Source organism: Somniosus microcephalus, chromosome 22 (genome assembly GCF_052327205.1).
Source record: "Somniosus microcephalus isolate GS21.2 chromosome 22, FLI_Smic_1.0, whole genome shotgun sequence".
Lineage (NCBI taxonomy): Eukaryota > Metazoa > Chordata > Chondrichthyes > Squaliformes > Somniosidae > Somniosus > Somniosus microcephalus.
In genome coordinates this window covers 15095804-15115060 of record NC_141008.1, presented here as the reverse complement: position 1 = coordinate 15115060, position 19257 = coordinate 15095804, and the positions used below count along the sequence as shown (strand labels likewise).

General features: G+C 45.8%; 1 protein-coding gene across 2 annotated transcripts in view; it reads left to right on the top strand.

The window, feature by feature from the left end:
* Window positions 1–15581, top strand: part of LOC147102056 (schlafen family member 13-like) — a 30105-nt gene extending 14524 nt beyond the window's left edge. For both annotated transcript variants that reach the window (XM_085964211.1, XM_085964212.1), the window contains 4 exons: window positions 1364–2471; window positions 3555–3683; window positions 5061–5835; window positions 14059–15581. In XM_085964211.1, coding sequence (XP_085820337.1) covers window positions 1364–2471; window positions 3555–3683; window positions 5061–5835; window positions 14059–14860 — 2814 coding nt within the window. In that variant the 3' untranslated portion in view covers window positions 14861–15581. The remainder of the gene's footprint in view (window positions 1–1363; window positions 2472–3554; window positions 3684–5060; window positions 5836–14058) is intronic.
* Window positions 15582–19257: the final 3676 nt, after the last annotated feature.

The following is a 19257-nucleotide window of genomic DNA, read 5'->3' as shown; positions in this document are numbered from 1 at the left end:
TGCCCACTCACTTAGCCTGTCTATGTCCTTTTGCAGGTTTTTTATGTGCTCCTCACTCATTGCTTTCCCTCCCATCTTTGTATCATCGGCAAACTTGGATATGTTGCACTCGGTCCCTTCCTCCAAATCGTTAATATAGATTGTAAAGAGTTGGGCTCCCAGCACTGACCCCTGTGGAACACCACTAGTTACTGATTGCCAGCCCGAGAACGAACCATTTATCCCAACTCTTTGTTTTCTGTTAGATAGCCAATCTTCCACCCATTCCAGTATATTACCCCCAATCCCGTGATTTTTTATCTTGATCAGTAATCTTTTGTGTGGAACCTTGCCAAATGCCTTTTGGAAGTCCAAATACACTACATCCACTGGTTCCCCTTTATCCACCCTGTATGTTACATCCGCAAAGAATTTGAGTAAATTTGTCAAACATGACTTCCCCTTCGTAAAACCATGCTGACTCTGTCCTATTAAATTATGTTTATCCAAATGCTCTGTTACTGTTTCCTTAATAATGGACTCCAACATTTTGCCAACCACAGATGTTAGGCTAACTGGTCTATAGTTTCCAGCTTTTTGTCTACTTCCCTTCTTAAATAAGGGTGTTACATTAGCAGTTTTCCAATCTGCCGGGACCTTTCCTGAGTCCAGGGAGTTCTGGAAAATGATCACTAATGCATCCACAATCCCTACCGCCACTTCTGTCAAGACCCTAGGATGTAGGCCATCAGGTCCGGGGGATTTATCCGCCTTAAGTCCCATTATTTTACTGAGTACCATCTCCATAATGATTTTAATCGTGTTTAGCTCCTCCCCCCCATTGCCCCCTGTTTGTCCAGTGTTGGGATATTTTTAGTGTCCTCTACTGTAAAGACTGATACAAAATATTTGTTAAGCGTCTTTGCCATCTCCATGTTCCCCACCACTAGTTTCCCAGTCCCATTCTCTAAGGGACCAACGTTCACTTTAGCCACCCTTTCTCTTTTTATATAGCTGTAGAAACTCTTGCTATCTGTGGAAGAATTTGTCTCTCTTCCCCCTTCCTAAACTGGAACGTCGTGAACTTCAGAGCTACTCTGCTGTCCATCTTGAGATTACTTAACTCAGGAGAGTGACTCGGGGATTGAAGCTGTGATGTTGCTGGACTATATAGCTAGTAATACATCAGGCCATTTATCTACTGAGCTGTCGGAGAGTGTACACGTCAATGTAAGATTTGCATCTCATTAATTTCATGCATATTGTGTGATCTGAGCACAATACATAATGACATGGGGTGTGATCCTTGTCCACGAGGGGTACTTGGGGCCTTGCTGCTTGTGAGTTCCCAACTCATACATTCTCTGTTTTATTTATTTTCCAGATGACACTTGAGAACATTCGAGTGATCGAGATTGAATACCCTGACTTGGTGCTGGATGCAGGCACAGCAACCTTTGGGGAGAATCAGAGAGAAAGAATGAAAGACAAAAGATTGAAAGGGATGCAATGCAAAAATATACTTCGATCAGCATGTGCACTATTAAACTCTGGGGGTGGGATCATCGCTGTGAAATTGCAGAATGAAGATTACGACTGTAAGGTTCATGGAATTGGGTCAGATATAGAAACTGGGTTCAGCGAGCTGGTAAAAGGTTCAACAAACTCATCGTTCTTTGAATTCAGGCAACAAGATGGAACCATGTTGATTTTTGTGCAGTCTTGGACCAGTGGAATTACTAATGAAAATGAAAAGTTGCCACAACTGTGCACTGTAGCATGTAATGTCTACAAGCGATCATGCAGCCGTACTGTTCACATAACTCCTCTTGAAGTGGAGAATTTATTGAGAAGAGGAACCAAGCTTGCTCCAAACAGTGACAGCACTGATGAAGATTCAGATTCCAACACTGAAGAAGATTCAGATTCCAACACTGGACCAACAGTGCAAAAATCCCGTTTATCTCCTAAAAGTGAAGATATTGAGTCCGCTCGCAGTATGTTAGATAGAACACAATTTCAGCACGGTGAAACTCTGGGTTTCAGTGAATCTATGCACATCGAATTTAAAGATTTTTCTGGAGAAAAAGTCTTAGACAGGATAAAAGAGGCACTGCCAAAGTACATCTCTGGTTTTGCAAACACAGATGGTGGGTTTTTATTTATTGGTGTCAATGACAAGTCGAGAGAAGTTGTTGGATGCGGGCAGTGTATTGAAGATCCTAAGTGTTTTGAGGAATTGGTATCCAGAACTGTAAACAAACTCAACACTGCGCACGTTTGCTCCTCTCCAAATAACATTAACTACAGGCTTAATATTGCCAGAGTTATGCGGGAATCAGAGCAGCACAGCTTTTTGTTAATTTTGCATGTGAAGCCATTCTGCCGTGTAGTGTTTGCCGATTACCCTGACTGCTGGAAGGTAGAAAATGGCCTGGTTAAGAGAGTGGAACCTGGTGAATGGGCTGGAATGGTGTCGGCTACAGATCCTGGTAAGTACCCAAGTCGTGTAAAATCTGGTAAAGCTCACTTTGTTTTATTTGTACATGGGATATGGGCATTGCTGGCATGGCCAGCATTTATTGCCCATCCCTAGTTGCCCTTGAGAAGGTGGTGGTGAGCCGCCGCCTTCTTGAACCGCTGCAGTCCGTGTGGTGAAGGTACTCCCACAGTGCTGTTAGGGAGGGAGTTCCAGGAATTTGACCCAGCGACGATGAAGGATCGGCCGATATACTTCTAAGTCAGGCTGGCGTGTGACTTGGAGGGGAACTTGAAGGTTGTGGTGTTCCCATGCGCCTGCTGCCCTTGTATTAGGCGGAAGAGGTCGCGGGTTTGGGAGGTGCTGCCAAAGAAGCCTTGGTGAGTTGCTGCAGTGTATCTTGTCGATGGTACACACTGCAGCCATGGTACGCCAGTGGTGGAGGGAGTGAATGTTTAAGGTGGAGGATGGGGTGCCAAACAAGCGGGCTTCTTGAGTGTTGTTGCAGCTGCACTCATCCAGGCAAGTGGAGAGTATTCCATCACACTCCTTACTTGTGCCTTGTAGATGGTAGAAAGGCTTTGGGGAGTCAGGAGGTGAGACACACGCTGCCGAATACCTAGCCTCTGACCTGCTCTTGTTGCCACAGTATTTATGTGGCTGGTCCAGTTAAGTTTCTGGTCAATGGTGACCCCCAGTATATTGATGGTGGGGGATTCGGTGATGGTAATGCCACTGAATGTCATGGGGCGGTGGTTAGACTCTCGCTTGTTGGAGATAGTCATTGCCTGGCACTTGTGTGGCACGAATGTTACCTGCCACTTATCAGCCCAAGCCTGAACGCCGTCCAGGTCTTGTTGCATGCGGGCATGGACTGCTTCACGTTGTAAACAGGAGGGAGTGATTTTACAGCAGAGCAGCTTCTAGTTTTTCTAACCTAAAACAGTAACTAAAATAGAGAAATAATTTTGTTACCATATTCAGTGATTAAACACCACAAATAATTACAGTTGGCAGTAGAGTCATTTATATTACAATGCTGTAGGTTGCTGACAAGATGTCATTTTGAAAGGTATGATTTTTCTCTTTCCTGCAGAGATGGAAGAACTCAGTATGAATTTTAAGAATGAATTGAGTGTGTCTACAGCGCCACCAGGGTGTAAGCCAGTGTTTTCAGTTGGAGGGGCTGGACGTTTGGACAAATTGCAACAGCAGCTCTTTAAAGGTTTGAAGCCGTGGTGAAAGTTTCACTTCCCTTAAACAAGAGGTCAAAAAAATGTTGAAGCGTTGCACTAATGGTTCCTCTCCATGTGTTTGTCGATCTGTTTTGTACATTAATATATATATCCCCCTTTTCCTGATCATTTGAATATGCCTTTCTGTTTCTTGTTTTTCAGTACTGATGAAGGGTATGGATCTGTTCTCTCCACAGATGCAGATTAGCCTGCTGAGTGTTTCCAGCTTTTTCTGTTTTTCATTTCATGTGTTCAAATGAAAATCTATAACTTTTATAGTTTTTGCCATTCTGTTGATGCCATAGCCTTTGATGTATCTAGTGCACTCAGTTTGATGTGAGGCCATGAGACTTAATAGGGTCTAAGTCAATGTTGAGGACTCCTAGGGATTGGTCAATAAATGAAGGAAGACTAAGGTAAGAGGTGGTAGGTATTGGATGGACTTTCTGGATGTGCCTGAAGAGTTGAAACAATAAACACATTGCTGCTCTGCAGCACATGGAGAAGGTCATGAGGTAAAACTGTAAATTACTGATTAACATTGGGCACCTAATTAAATAGGACCGGAATTTACAGGAGCGGGGCATCTCACTGCGTGCCTGGTTAGTTAGACTTTGTCCTGCACACTTCAGCTCAAAATCTTTTTACTCTGGAAGTTGCTGAAAGTGCGAGCTGATAACGGCACAGCGAGAGCAACAGGACATCTGGAACCTTGGTGAATGACGGGACCAACAGTGTAACTCCTTAACCAATGAGATTTAAGGATTGAGAAAAATACAGAGGAAGGACAGGGAAAGAGGGTGAATTAGAGCGGGTGAATTCAATGTCAAATCAGGTTCAGAAAGAGAAATTAAGAGAGGAAAAGAAAGATTCGATTGAGAGAGGAAAAAGAGACAGAAAGAAAAAGGAAGATTAAAAAAAATAAAGTTTGACCTTTTTAAAATCTCCAACAACAATTACCATCTGAAGGAATGAGCCTCCACAATTTAATTGTTCACTTTCTGGGCCAGAGAGGGTGATTGGAAGTCATTGCAATTATCACATTGTTAAAAGGCTACTTACTCTATTAATTACTAGACTTCATTTTCTGTGGCATGTTTAATGGGCAAATGCAGCAACTCCATGAAACTCACGGTGGGGTTTAAGGGTGAGCTGCGGGCTTCGCAAAGCTAATGGCAGAGCAATGCAAATCATCCAGCAACTTATGGCGATTCGCAATTCTCGGGTTACCGCTTCCTCGCCACAAGTTGCTGGCCGATTTACACATTAATAACAGCATGTGTCGTTCAATATCATATTTTATTATCTCCATTATTAATTTAATTATTCAGTATTATATATTTACTATTTCATTTACTGTTTTACAGTGAACTTTAGATCCTCCAATAGAATTCGTATAACACCAGAGAATTTGCATAAAGAACTACTAAACAATTATCCAGCTCTGGGGAATCTGCTGCCTAAAATGAAACCGGCAGGAAGTCAGGGAGTTCTGATTTTCTCCAGAAGCTGGGCTGTTGACATTGGCCTGCCAAAGAACCGGGATGTAATATGTGATGCTCTGCTAGTGGCCACAGACAGTGCTCCACTATTGTACACCATCGTCAGACGGGAAAGTGAGGGAGTGGCCAAGTATTCAAAAGACACAGCATTTTCCATCAAACAAAAACTGGTGAATCCGGGTGGCTATGCAGGAAAACTCTGTGTAATTCCTAAAATCCTCCGGTGTACAGACCGTGAGTCAGGCGAAGATGGCAATGCCTCCACATTGGGATTTGGCAATGTGCAGGAGACTGTGAGCAAGTTACAAGTTCAGTACCCACCTGCTTATAGTGCCTTAAAAGACACCGACATCAAAGCATTGCTGAGGGCGCTCACTATTGTTCTACTGAGTTTCAGCTCCTTCCTAAGTAACCAGCTTGGCTGTGAATTTCTCAATCTGCTAACACTGAAGCAATTTCAGATTCTTCATTCAAAACACAATATTGAGAAGTGCAAAAAGCTCTTTGTACACGGTCTTCCTGGAACTGGCAAAACAATTATAGCCGGGCAACTCATTGAAAGGATTATCAACACCTTCCGTTGTGAAAGACACGAGGTCCTTTATATTTGTGAAAATAATCCATTGGAGAAATTTATGAGGTAAAATTTATGTTACAACCTTTTTTTAAAAAGCAATGCTAAATGCACTAGTATATTTTTATAGTTTGTCATGATGTAGAAGAATGAAAGGTTTGGAGCCTTTCTTCCAATTCCATTGTCCATTTTGCCTTTAGTTCAATCTTCATTGACACAAATTGGGGCAATATTAGGATTTGTATGTGCCCCCTCAATATTCCATCAAGACTAGTATAAATCTCCCTCCAAAATATCCAGTTAGATTTAAGAGTTCTCATTTTTGTAGTGTATGTGCTTTAAGTCAGAACTACTTTGTACAGCTCCTGTATACTGTAGTACCGGCAGTGACCACACCGGTATATAAGCTGTGCGCATGCCTCTGTACCCCAGTCTAGAGATTACTCTCCTCCAGTAAAGACCTGTTATTTGTTAATGTACAGCATCCGTGCGATTATTTATCCACTGAACCACGGATCTAACAGTGGCGACGAGTGTCGATTCGAAACTACCTGCAACATAAATTTTAAAAAAAATAGTCGAGGCCAGGAACACGGGCGTCGACCACGAGCAACCGCCCAGCAGTCAGGCAGAGATCCAACTTCGCAGGGGAGGCTGTGGAGAGCCGGGCTTGGTTCCCCAGCCACAACGAGCAGTAAGAGTCCGATGACAGGTCCAGAGCAGACCCTTCCCGAGCAGCGGCGGCTGGAGCCGACCGACGGCAGAGAGCCGAGCAGCGTCGACGGGGTAAGAAAGAGGGTGAAGAGCACAGGGCGCAGCCGGGAGTTGAACACCGAGCGGCGTCGAGGAAAAATACTGCAAACCGGAGAGAGGGTAAGAAACAGCCGGGTTCTAGACTGAGCGGCGTCGACAAATATCAAGAGAAGAACGCGCAGAGCACAGCCAGGGATCACGGGCTGATCAGGGTCCGCGGGGCGAAGCAAGGGGAGACGCCATTGAGCCGCGGAGAAGCAGGGAGAGCGCGGGAGACGCCATTGAGAAGCAGGGAGAGCGCGGGAGGCACCATTGAGCCGCGGAAAAGGAAGAGCGCAGGAGACGCCATTTTGAGAAGCCGCAGCGGAGAAGAAGGGCGAGCGCGGGAAGGAAGGAAAACGCGGGAGACGCCATTTTGTGCCAGCAGAGAAGAAGGGGAAGCGCGGGAGGCGCCATTGGTGATAGTTAATGCACAACCAAGGATGCCGAAGAGTGGCAGTATCTCTACGTTCGACAATGAAGTCGAAGATTGGGCGACATATGTGGAACGTATTGAGGTGTACTGCAGGGCGAATGAAGTGCCAGATGCTAATAAAGCACTGGTTCTGTTAAATTCCATGGGTGCAAAAACTTAGGGGTTACTGCGAAATCTAATAACCCCAGAGAAGCCGGTAAACAAGAATTTTGAAAGCATAGTAGAAATCCTACAGGACCACTTAAACCCCACACCGCTGCTGATAGCAGAACGATTTAAGTTCCATAAAAGGAACCAACACAAAGACGAAAGCAATGCTGAGTACCTAACGGAACTGCGCAAGCTATCGAAATACTGCCAGTTTGGAGCGGGACTAGCAGACACGTTAAGGGACAAGTTTGTGTGTGGGCTACAAAGTGAAGGAACCCAGAAACGGCTTCTATCAGAAAAGGACCTTATGCTGGACAAAGCTTTCAGTATGGCAGTATCACACGAAGCAGCCACAAGGGGCGCTGCAAAGATACAACGGAGACCGCAAGAATATGGCACCAACGAAATGACCTATGGAACAGGGAAGTGCTATCGCTGCGGCAGAACAACACATGACCAGAAAGATTGTTGGTTCAAGGACCAAGTGTGCAGACAGTGTGGGAAAGCAGGACACACAGCAAGAGTCTGCAGGTCTGGGAAGAAAACCAACAGTAAGAAATCTCCACAGGAGAAGTACAAAAAGGTACATAAGGTGATGGACAGTGGTTCAGACGAACAGAAGTGTGACACAGACTCCGGAAGCAAGGAGCTGGGTTGTCTGAAACGACATAATGTAACCGAAATGGAGGATCACCAGACTATCTGGGTTACACTCAAGATAGACGGAGTCCAAGTGGAAATGGAATTGGACACAGGGTCAGCTCTAACAGTCATAAATCAAAGAGACTACAAGCGGCTATTTTCACACATACCCTTGAAAGCTACAGAGATTGTCTTGAAGACGTATACGGGGCAAAAAGTCTACCCCAAAGGAAAAATAAGGGTGAAAGTGACATATAAAGGCCAGGAAATACCTAAAATGGATATATATGTATTGCCAAATGGAGGACCACCACTGCTAGGACGTGAATAGATCCGGAAGATACAATTAGATTGGCATTCCATACAGGCACTGAAGGTTAAGGCCAAAAAGGATGACGACGTCACACCTGGACGACTGTCAAAAATGCTAACTGACGCAAAAGAAGTGTTCCAGGAGGGACTAGGAACACTAAAAGGAATAACAGCAACAATTAAAAGAGGAAAATGGAAGCCCAAAGTTTCTGAAGGCCAGACCAGTGCCTTATGCGATCAGACCAGCTGTTGAAGCAAAGCTGGAAGGGTTGGAACGTTCAGGAGTACTGTCCAAAGTGGACTGGAGCGAGTGGGCTACACCCATCGTTCCTGTAATGAAGAGGTCGTTGAGTAATACGCCTGGGGAACCAAAGAAGGTCCGCATCTGTGGGGATTTTAAGGTGACAGTGAACCCAGTCCTTCACACGGTGCAATATCCGCTTCCACGTATTGAGGATATTTTCGCCTCGCTATGTGGTGGTAAACGCTTCAACAAAATTGATATAGCCCAGGCGTACTTGCAAATGGAGGTAGAAGAAGCTTCGAAACATTACCTTACGATCAACACTCATAAAAGGTCTCTATCAATACAACCGGCTGGTGTTTGGAGTAGCCTCGGCTCCGGCTATCTGGCAAAGGGCGATGGATCAGGTCCTGCAAGGGATTCCAGGGACCCAGTGTTATTTGGACGACATCTTGGTCACGGGCGAAAATGACGGTGATCACCTCGCTAACTTGGAGAAGGTGCTCACCAGATTAAAGGAGTATGGGCTACGAGCTAATCGCCACAAGTGCGAGTTTTTCCAGAAACAGATCTCGTATTGCGGCCACGTCATCGATGAAGAGGGGTTACATAAGTCCCCTGACAAGATTGAGGCAGTAGTCAAGGCTCCAGCACTGGAAAATGTGTCACAACTGAGGTCGTTCCTCGGGCTGGTAAACTATTACCACAAGTTCTTACCAAATTTGTCTATGGTATTACACCCGCTGAACACCCTACTGCAAACAGGGGTACCATGGAAGTGGGATGACGAACGGAGACGAACTTTCCAGAAGTGTAAAGAATTGATCACATCAAAAGAGGTGTTGGCCCATTTCAACCCAGCACTACCAATTCGTTTGGCATGTGATGCATCACCCTACGGCATTGGAGCGGTGCTGTCGCACAAATTCCCAGACGGGTTGGAGAGGCCAGTAGCCTTTGCGTCTCGGTCACTAACCTCAGCTGAGCGCAACTACGCCCAGATTGACAGGGAGGCCCTCAGCCGAGTATGGGGAGTAAAAAAATTCAACCACTATCTGCATGGGCAGAAGTTCACCTTGCTGACTGACCACCAACCACTTGTCTCCATCTTTAATCCTAAGAAGGGCGTGCCAGTAATGACTGCACAGCGGTTACAAAAATGGTCCCTGTTTCTAGGGGCGAATCAATATGAAATAGAATATAAAGGCACGAAACAGCATGGGAACGCTGATGGGCTATCGCGCCTGCCACTGCCTACTGTGGAGGAAGCACCAGCAGTGGGCCCTATCGAGATATTTTATTCGTCGATAATCGAACGATTGCCAGTAACAAACGCGGATATAGAGGAGACCCGCAATGATCCGACGCTGTCACGGGTATATGAATTGACGGTGAGGGGGTGGCCAACACATGGCTACTCACTGTTGCCAGCATTCTCATCCAGAAGAGAACAGCTGTCAGTATGCCAGGGGACAGTGATGTGTGGATCCAGAGTGGTGATTCCACCCAAGTTTAGGAGTTAAGGGAGAGAGTGCTAAATGAGCTACATGAAGGTCATCTGGGGGGAGTGAAAATGAAAAGCCTTGCTAGGGCTTGTGTGGTGGTGGCCGGGAATCGATCAACAAATCGAAGACCTAACTAAGAGCTGCTTAGGATGCCAGAAGGTCCAAAATGCACCACCATATGCCCCTCTACACCCATGGGAGTGGCCCTCCTCTCCATGGCAACGGGTGCACATTGATTTCGCTGGTCCATTCATGGACTCAATGTTCTTAATAGCAGTGGATGCTCATTCAAAGTGGCCTGAGGTGATAAAGATGTCTTCAACCACTATGGAGAAAACGATTGCAGTCCTACGGACCATATTTGCCAGAAACGGGTTGCCAGAGCAGATCTGCTCTGATAATGGACCACAGTTTGTGTCCGACGAGTTCCAAAAATTCATGAAAAGGAATGGGGTAAGGCATTACACATCCGCCCCGTATCATCCAGCCACTAATGGATTGGCTGAGAGGTTCGTACAAACCTTTAAGAAGGCGATAAAGGCCATGTGCAACGAGGAAATTCCACTACAGCATAAGATGGACAATTTCTTATTAGCCTACCGAAATGCGACACATGCAGTTACCAACCAGACCCCGGCCATGATGTTCTTTAACCGAAGGTTGAGATCTCGTCTGGACTTGCTCAGACCAAATGTGCGAAGAAATGTTGAGGACAAACAATTCCAGCACATCAATGAGAAGCCGACAAGGAGCTTCAATGTAGGGCAACCAGTCTTGGCCTGTGACTATCGAACAGAGAAGTGGCAACCCGGAACGATATGTACAAGGCAGGGGCCATTAATGTACACAGTGGATGTCGGGGAGAACATTGTGAGACGCCACGTCGATCAGATCTTAGCGTCAGAGGAACGCGTCAACCCCACGTCTTGAGTACCTGGGGATGAACCAGACATACCGGTAGCATCTACTTCAGACCCAGTAGCAGTGGAACCCGATGAACTACCCGATGAAAAGGGGTCAGAATCGCCTCTGCACCAAGAACAAGAACCTCTGGAAAGGCGCTATCCCGAAAGGGTCAGGAAGCCACCCCAAAGACTGAATTTATAACTGGACTTTTGTTATTTAATGTACATGTAAAAATGTAATTGTTATTTGAATATTAAGGGGGTATTATTAATCTAAAAGGGGAGGAATTGTAGTGTATGTGCCTTTAAGTCAGAACTACTTTGTACAGCTCCTGTATACTGTAGTACCGGCAGTGACCACACCGGTATATAAGCTGTGCGCATGCCTCTGTACCCCAGTCTAGAGATTACCCTCCTCCAGTAAAGACCTGTTATTTGTTAATGTACAGCATCCGTGTGATTATTTATCCACTGAACCACGGATCTAACAATTTTTCTTACCAAAATACAGCCACTGCCTCGTCACTGCAAAAAGGAAGAAAAAAATAAAGAACTTGCATTTATATAGCGTCTTTCCAAATGTTCCAAAGCGCTTTATAGCCAATGAAGTACTTTTGAAATGTAGTCTCCGTTGTGACAGCAAAACGTGGCAGCAAATATGTGCACAGCAAGGTCCCACTAATAGCAATGTTACCAGATAATCTGTTTTAGGTGCTGGTGAGGGAAAAGTATTGACCAGGACACCTGAGAGGGCAGACGGGGGCCTCAGTTTAACATCTCATTCAAAAGACGGCACCTCCGACAATGCAACACTCCGTCATTACTGCACTAGAGTGCCAGCCTAGGTTTTGTGCTCAAGTCTCTGGAGTGGGACTTGAACCCACAACCATGAGTGTGCTACCACTGAGCCAAGGCTGAAAACCCTCCACAAAATGGGGTTGAAACAGCTAAACATGTGTCAGGCTGTACACCCAGATATGTAAGGCTTATCACCATGATAGAATTCTTCATTAAAATGGAAAGTGAAGAAGTCCAATCCGAAACTAGGGTCCTAAATCTAAACAAAGGAAACTATGATGGTATGAGGAGGGATTTGGCTATGATAGATTGGGGAGCTTCATTAAAAGGCATGACAGTGGATAGGCAATGGCTAACATTTAAGAAACAAATGCATGAATTGCAACAGTTATACATTCCTTTCTGGCGCAAAAACACAAAAGGAAAAGCGGCCCGACCATGGCTAACAAAAGAATTAAGGATAGTATTAGATCCAAAGAAGAGTCATATAAAATTGCCAGAAAAAGTAGCAAGCCTGAGGATTGGGAGCAGTTTAAAGTTCAGCAAAAAAGGTCCAAGAGATTGATTAAGAGGGGGAAAATAGAGTATGAGAGTAAACTTGCAAGGAACATAAAAGCTTCTACAAGTATGTAAAAAGAAAAAGATTAGTGAAGACAAATGTAGGTCCCTTAGTCAGAAACGGGAGAATTTATAATGGGGAACAAGGAAATGGCAGAGCAATTATACAAATACTTTGGTTCTGTCTTCACAGAAGAGGACACAAATAACTTCCCAGAAATGCTAAAAAACCAAGGGTCTAGTGAGAAGGAGGAATTAAAGGAAATTAGTATTAGTAAAAAAAGTGCTGGAGAAATTAATGGGACTGAAAGCTGATAAATCCACAGGGCCTGATAATCTGCATCCCAGAGTACTAAAAGCGGTAGCCATGGAAATAGTGGATGCATTGGTTGCCATCGTCCAAAATTCTATAGATTATGGAACAGTTCCTGCAGATTGGAGGGTGGCAAATGTAACCCCATATTTAAAAGAGGGAGAGAAAACGGAACTACAGACTAACATCAGCAGTAGGGAAAATGCTAGAGTCTATTATAAAGGATGCGATAACAGGACACTTAGAAAATATCAATGGGATTAGACAAAGTCAACATGGATTTATGAAAGGGAAATCATGTTTGACAAACCTACTGGAGTTTTTTGAGGATGTAACTGGTGGAATAGATAAGGGAGAACCAGTGGATGTGGTGTATTTGGATTTTCAGAAGGCCTTTGATAAAGTCCCACATAAGAGGTTAGTGTGCAAAATTAAAGCTCATGGGATTGGGGGTAATATACTGGCATGGATTGAAAATTGGTTAACAGATAAGAAACAGAGAGTAGGAATAAATGGGTCTTTTTCGGGGTGGCAGGCGGTGACTAGTGGGGTACCGCAGGGATCAGTGCTTGGGCCCCAGCTATTCACAATATATATCAATGATTTGGATGAGGGAACCAAATGTAATATTTCCAAGTTTGCTGACGACACGAAACTAGGTGTGATTGTAAGTTGTGAGGAGGATGCAAAGAGGCTTCAAGGCGATTTAGACAAGTTGAGTGAGTGGGCAAATACATGGCAGATGCAGTATAACATGGATAAATGTGAAGTTATCTACTTCAGTAGGAAAAACAGAAGGGTAGAGTATTATTTAAATGGTGATAGATTGGGAAATGTTGATGTACAAAGGGACCTGGGTGTCCTTGTACACCAGTCACTGAAAGCAAACATGCAGGTGCAGCAAGCAGTTAGGAAGGCAAATGGTATGTTGGCCTTTATTGCATGAGGATTTGAGTACAGGAGCAAGGATGTCTTACTACAGTTGTACAAGGCCTTGGTGAGACCATACCTGGAGTACTGTGTGCAGTTTTGGTCTCCTTACCTATAAAAAGGATATACTTGCCACAGAGGGAGTGCAGCGAAGGTTCACCAGATTGATTCCTGGAATGGCAGGACTGTCGTATGAAGAGAGATTGGGTCGACTAGGCCTGTATTCACTAGAGTTTAGAAGGAGAGGGGATCTCATTGAAACGTATAAAATTCTGACAGGGCTAGACAGACTGGATGCAGGGAGGATGTTCCCCCTTGCTGGGGGGAGATCTGGAATGAGGGGTCACAGACTCAGGATACGGGGTAGGACATTTAGGACTGAGATGAGGAGAAATTTCTTCACTGAGATTGGTGAACCTATGGAATTCTCTACCACAGAAGGCTGTAGAGGCCAAGTCACTGAATATATTTGAGATAGATAGATAGATAGATAGATTTCTAGACACAAAAGGCATCAAGGGGTATGGGGAGAGAGCAGGAATATGGTATTGAGATAGAGGATCAGCCATGATCATATCGAACGGCCAAATGGCCAACTCCTGCTCCTATTTTTCTATGTTTCTAAGTATCGCTTTTGAAGTATTTTATCACAGATGAGCTGTTTTTGAGTGATATTTTGCATTAAACTGGCATTTTAATTTTAGGCAAAAAAATAATTGCATCTGCGCTACAAGGAGCGCCTTCATGAAGAAAGATTTCCCAGAGGTGAAACACATCGTCGTTGATGAGGCTCAAAACTTCCGTCTGGAGTCTGGTGACTGGTACAAAAAAGCTGAGAGAATCAGAACAGCTAAACAAACACATCCTGATGGACCAGGAGTTTTCTGGATTTTCATAGATTACTTCCAGGCTTCCCATCCTTATAAAAATGGATTGCCCAGGATTCAAGACCAGGATCCCAGAGAGGAATTGACAAGAGGAGTCCGGAATGCGAGGAAAATACATGAAGTTGTCCACTTGCACATGGATAAGATTATTACGTTAGAAAATATCGATCAGCATCGTGAGTTTCTTAGAAAACTATCTGAAGAAGCTATTTGTGGCCATTCTATTCCAGGGATAGTTGATGAGCCAACAAGCATGACACGAGAAGAGATTGCCCAATACATAGGGGCCAAAGTAAAAAATTATCTTGAGGAAGGTTACGCACCAAAACAGATAGTTATTCTGTGCAACACAGAGGCCGCATGCAGCAATTACAATGATCTGCTGCAGCGTGAGCTCACAGCACTGAAACCCAGTGTACGTTTTACAAAAGCAGATGAAGTACTTGAGGATTGTATTATCCTGGACAGTGTACGCCGATTTTCAGGCCTAGAAAAGACCATTGTATTTGGCATCCACCCTGTACCTCACCACAAACACCGTGAACTAACTTCTAATATTTTAGTCTGCCTGGCGTCACGAGCTATGACACAGCTTCATGTGTTATATGAAGTAAATTAGACTCAGTAGCCTAGATTTTCTTCTCATCGCCTAAATTGGATCCGAATGCTATTGGTGGCTTTAGACGGACTGAAGTGGAAGTGTGGTGTTTGCACCCAACGTTCATTAGCTAACCTCATGAACGTAGCTTCAGATTCACATTTGGGTGAGTCTGGGGGGACATACGAGCAACAGCAGAAAATTGTGAGTAAATGAATTTAAAGGGGTGGGAATAATTAAAGGGGTGCCACAAAAGGGGAACTTTTAAATTTAATTACATTTACTTTTAATAAATTTCATCATTAAGTAGATTTTGAGCTTGCTTCTTGCAGAGACAGGAACAGAAGCAGCTTATGGAATCAGTCCAAAGAGCTGAGTCCGTGTTTTAGTTGTGGAGTATAAGCAGAGTAATAATAGCAATAATTAGAAATAATCTAAATAGGAAGCAACATAATGTTTAAACACACTTGTTGATTTGTCTTTATGCTAAGTGTCATCCATGTCATACACAATGCTGGGAGCCATCTTGCTAAATGAACTGTAAAAGCTAACTTTCCAAGCAAGTACTATCATGAAATTGTTTCTTTTATTATGCTCTGAAACTGTAACTCTGAACATGCTCTGATAGAATAATTCTGAGCTGAGGATTCTGTTGGTGGATGTATTATCTTTGCACATGCAGATGCAGTTAAATAAACTAAAGAAAAGATTTGCAATAAACTAGCCATTAATTGTACCTCAAGTTGTGTGCACTCCTTAATCCTCCTGAGGTGAACTAAGAGTGAAATACTATTCCCACCAGTGCTCAGTTTACCACCAACAATCTGTCAAACAGGATTCATACCTCCCACTCATAGCTTCAGCTCACCCTCACACTTAACACTGCTGCATGCCTCCCACATCTCACAGCTTGCACACACTGCCAGCTATTCAACAATAACAGGCACATCACCCAAACACATTGCACCACACTCACTCACACACTTCCCTCTCTTGCAAGACAAGTTGGAGTATAACCGGAGGCAGCAGGAGCTAACCGGCGCGGGAGAGGCAAACCCGTATCACCTTACCCCGATGGAGACGGTGGTCGCCATCACTGGAGCAGCCATCGCTGAGCCCGCGGCCAGCTACGGGGCTGAAACCATCGAAGATGATGGTATCCTCATACCTAATCCTCCTCCTCACATCCCTCTTCCCCCTCATCCTACAATGTCTTTTGATTTTAAAGCTGCAGATGGTGTAAGCATTCACCTCTTACTTTCCCCCCTCCCTGCACTGCAACCCTATCATTGTGCCTTTCTCCTTTCAGATACCCAAGCACTGCAACCAGGCCAGGCACTGGTGGAGGAGCAACAGGTGGAAGAGGAAGCAGGCAGTGATAAAGAAGACACAGCTCTGTCACTTGATTTCACACTCTCAGCCACCAGCTCAGATAGTGACCCTCCGTGTAATTTAGTGGAAAGCTTAGACGCGGAATCTGCATGTGGTGAGTCACCGGGCACAAGTGGCCTGCAGCCAGGGCAGGGGGCAAGAGTAGCTCAGGTGCCAACTCCCCGAAGGGCGAGGTCACACACGAATTCTGCTGCAGAGGAATCGGATGAGCAATTCGATGGGGGCGGCCTACAGAAGAAGGCTGATGGGTGTGCACAATGAAATGCTTGGTGCATTGGCAGGCCTGCCAGAAAGCCTGCGGTCAATGTCAAGGAGCATGGAGGAGTCCAGCACCAACTTGGCACAGGGCTTTGAACAGAGTTTGGAGCCCATCCTTTCCAGCGTGGAAGTGGTAGCCAACTCCATTCACACACTTGTGGACCAAACGATGATGGAGCATCTGATGGCCGATGCCTCAGCTCCCATTGTAGCATAAGCAGAAGCCCAATGTCTGGGTGCTACGATGGAAGCTCAGACTTCTGTCATATAGGCTCAGCTTGCTGCCATCATGGCTGTGGATACCAGTGTTTAAAAGGGGCTTGCAGGATGTCACAGCAGTCCAGCAATCGGTCCTCCAACAGATTACTAGGATTGCTGAGGCGCCGCCCCAGGGGAGTGGCAGTGGCTCCATGGAGCACGAACCTGCTGTGTCCTCTCAGGATGACAGCATTAGTCCTTCTGCCACTGCCCTTGCTGTTGCCCGTCAGCCAGCCAGCCCACTGCCATCCATGCCGAGATGGTGCAGTCTGCAGCCGGGCCTTCTAGAACGGCGCGAGGTCAGAAAGGAGCTGTCTAGTTTGCCTCCTCCCTTTTCCTCCGCTGGTCGCTGTAAAGCCGATGGCAAGGGCTGTGCCCTCATGATGGCGAGGTTGTGCAGCCCGCAGCAGACCACCATGAATCGACACCCGCTCTGCCGAGTATTGCAGGGCTCTTCCAGAGCAGTCCAGGCAGCGGAAGCGTTGCTTCACCACGCCAATGGTCTGCTCAATGATATACCATGTGGCAGTATGGCTTTCGTTATATACATGCTGCCCATATGTGTGGGTTGCGCACGGGAGCCATGTTATTAACGGTTAGCCCTTGTTGCCCAGTAGCCACCCTCTGGTTTGTCATGGCAGCTCAAATGCAGGTGGCACAGCGGACTGCCACAGAATGAAGGCATCATGACTGCTGCCAGGATACTGGGCATTCACTTGCATGATTCCAAGTATGGCCGCACTTTCGGTTGCGGTACATCTCACATGCGGCGCCCGTAAAGCAACGCGCGTGCAGTCAATGGCACCCTGCACCATGGAAAAGCCCGCAATCCTTGCAAAGCCACGTGCTTGCTTCGCTTGCTGCTCTCTGGCTAGAGAGAATGAAATGTATTCAGCTCTGTTGGAATACAGAGCTCAGTTACCTCTCTTATGCAACAGTGGACAGAAAACTGGGAGATGTTGCAAATATCTCGTTAGAAGGAGCCCAACGCATTAAAGTTTATGGCTTAGGGCCCAGGCAACAGAAGGCACGGCCACCAATGATTGAGCGATTAAAATGAGGGATGCTCAAGAGGCCAGAATTAGAGGAGCGGAGATAACTCGGAGGCTTGTGGGGCTGGAGGAGATTACAGAGATAGGGAGGGGCGAGGCCATGGAGGGATTTGAAAACAAGGATGAGAATTTTGAAATTGAGGCGCTGCTTAACCAGGAGCCAATGTAGGTCAGCGAGCACAGGGGTGATGGGTGAACGGGACTTGGTGTGAGTTAGCACACAGGCAGCAGAGTTTTGGATGACCTTAAGTTTACGGAGGGTAGAATGTGGGAGGCCAACCAGGAGCGCGTTGGAATAGTTTTGAGGTAACAAAGGCATGGATGAGGGTTTCAGCAGCAGATGAACTGAGGCAGGCGCAGAGTCGGGAATGTTTCGGAGGTGGAAATAGACGGTCTCCGTGATGCTGCGGATGTGTGGTCGGAAGCTCATTTCGCAGTGAAATATGACACCAAGGTTGCGAACAATCTGGTTCAACCTCAAAGATGCCGGGGTGAAGGATGGAGTCCATGGCTCGGAAATGGTGTTTGTGGCAGGGACTGAAGACAATGGCTTCTGTCTTCCCAATATTTAGCTGGAGGAAATTTCTGGACGTTGGACAAGCAGTCTGACAATTGAGACCGTGGCGGGGTCGAGAGAAGTGGTGGTGAGGTAGAGCTGGGTGTCGTCAGCGTACATGTGGAAACTGACGCTGTGTTTTCAGATGATGTCGCCGAGGGGCAACATGTAGATGAGAAATAGGAGGGGCCCAAGAATAGATCCTTAGATACATAGAAGATAGGAGCAGGAGTAGGCCATTCGGCCCTTCGTGCCTGCTCCGCCATTCGATGAGATCATGGCTGATCCTTTAATTCAGTATCCCGTCCCCGCCTTCTCTCCGTAACCCTTAACCCCTTTTGCCCGTAGAAATATATCTAATTCCCTCTTAAATATATTTAATGAGCTGGCGTACACTGCCCTCTGTGGCAATGAGTTCCACAGGTTCACCACTCTCTGAGTGAAGAAATTCCCCCTCATCTCTGTCCTAAATGGTTTAGCCCTTATCCTTAAATTATGTCCTCTAGTTCTGTTCTCACCCGCCAAGGGAAACATTCCTTCTGCATCCAGTCTGTCTAGACCTGTCAGAATTTTATACACTTCTATGAGGTCCCCTCTCAATCTTCTAAACTCCAGTGTGTACATCCCTAAACTACATAGTCTCTCCTCATAGGTCATTCCCGCCATTCCTGGTATCAGCCTGGTGAATCGCCGCTGCACCCCCTCCATGGGGGACACTAGGGGCTGGATTTTCATTGAGGAGACGGGGACAACTTTTGGGGCTGTAGTCCGCCTCCATCGAGTTCTAGCCAACCCACGCGATTTAGACTTGATTGACCTTGTTGAGCCCGCCCAGCGGGCTCAGGCCAATTAAGGGCCACCCGGCAACAGGTGACGTCACAGATTGATATTTCATCCGTCAA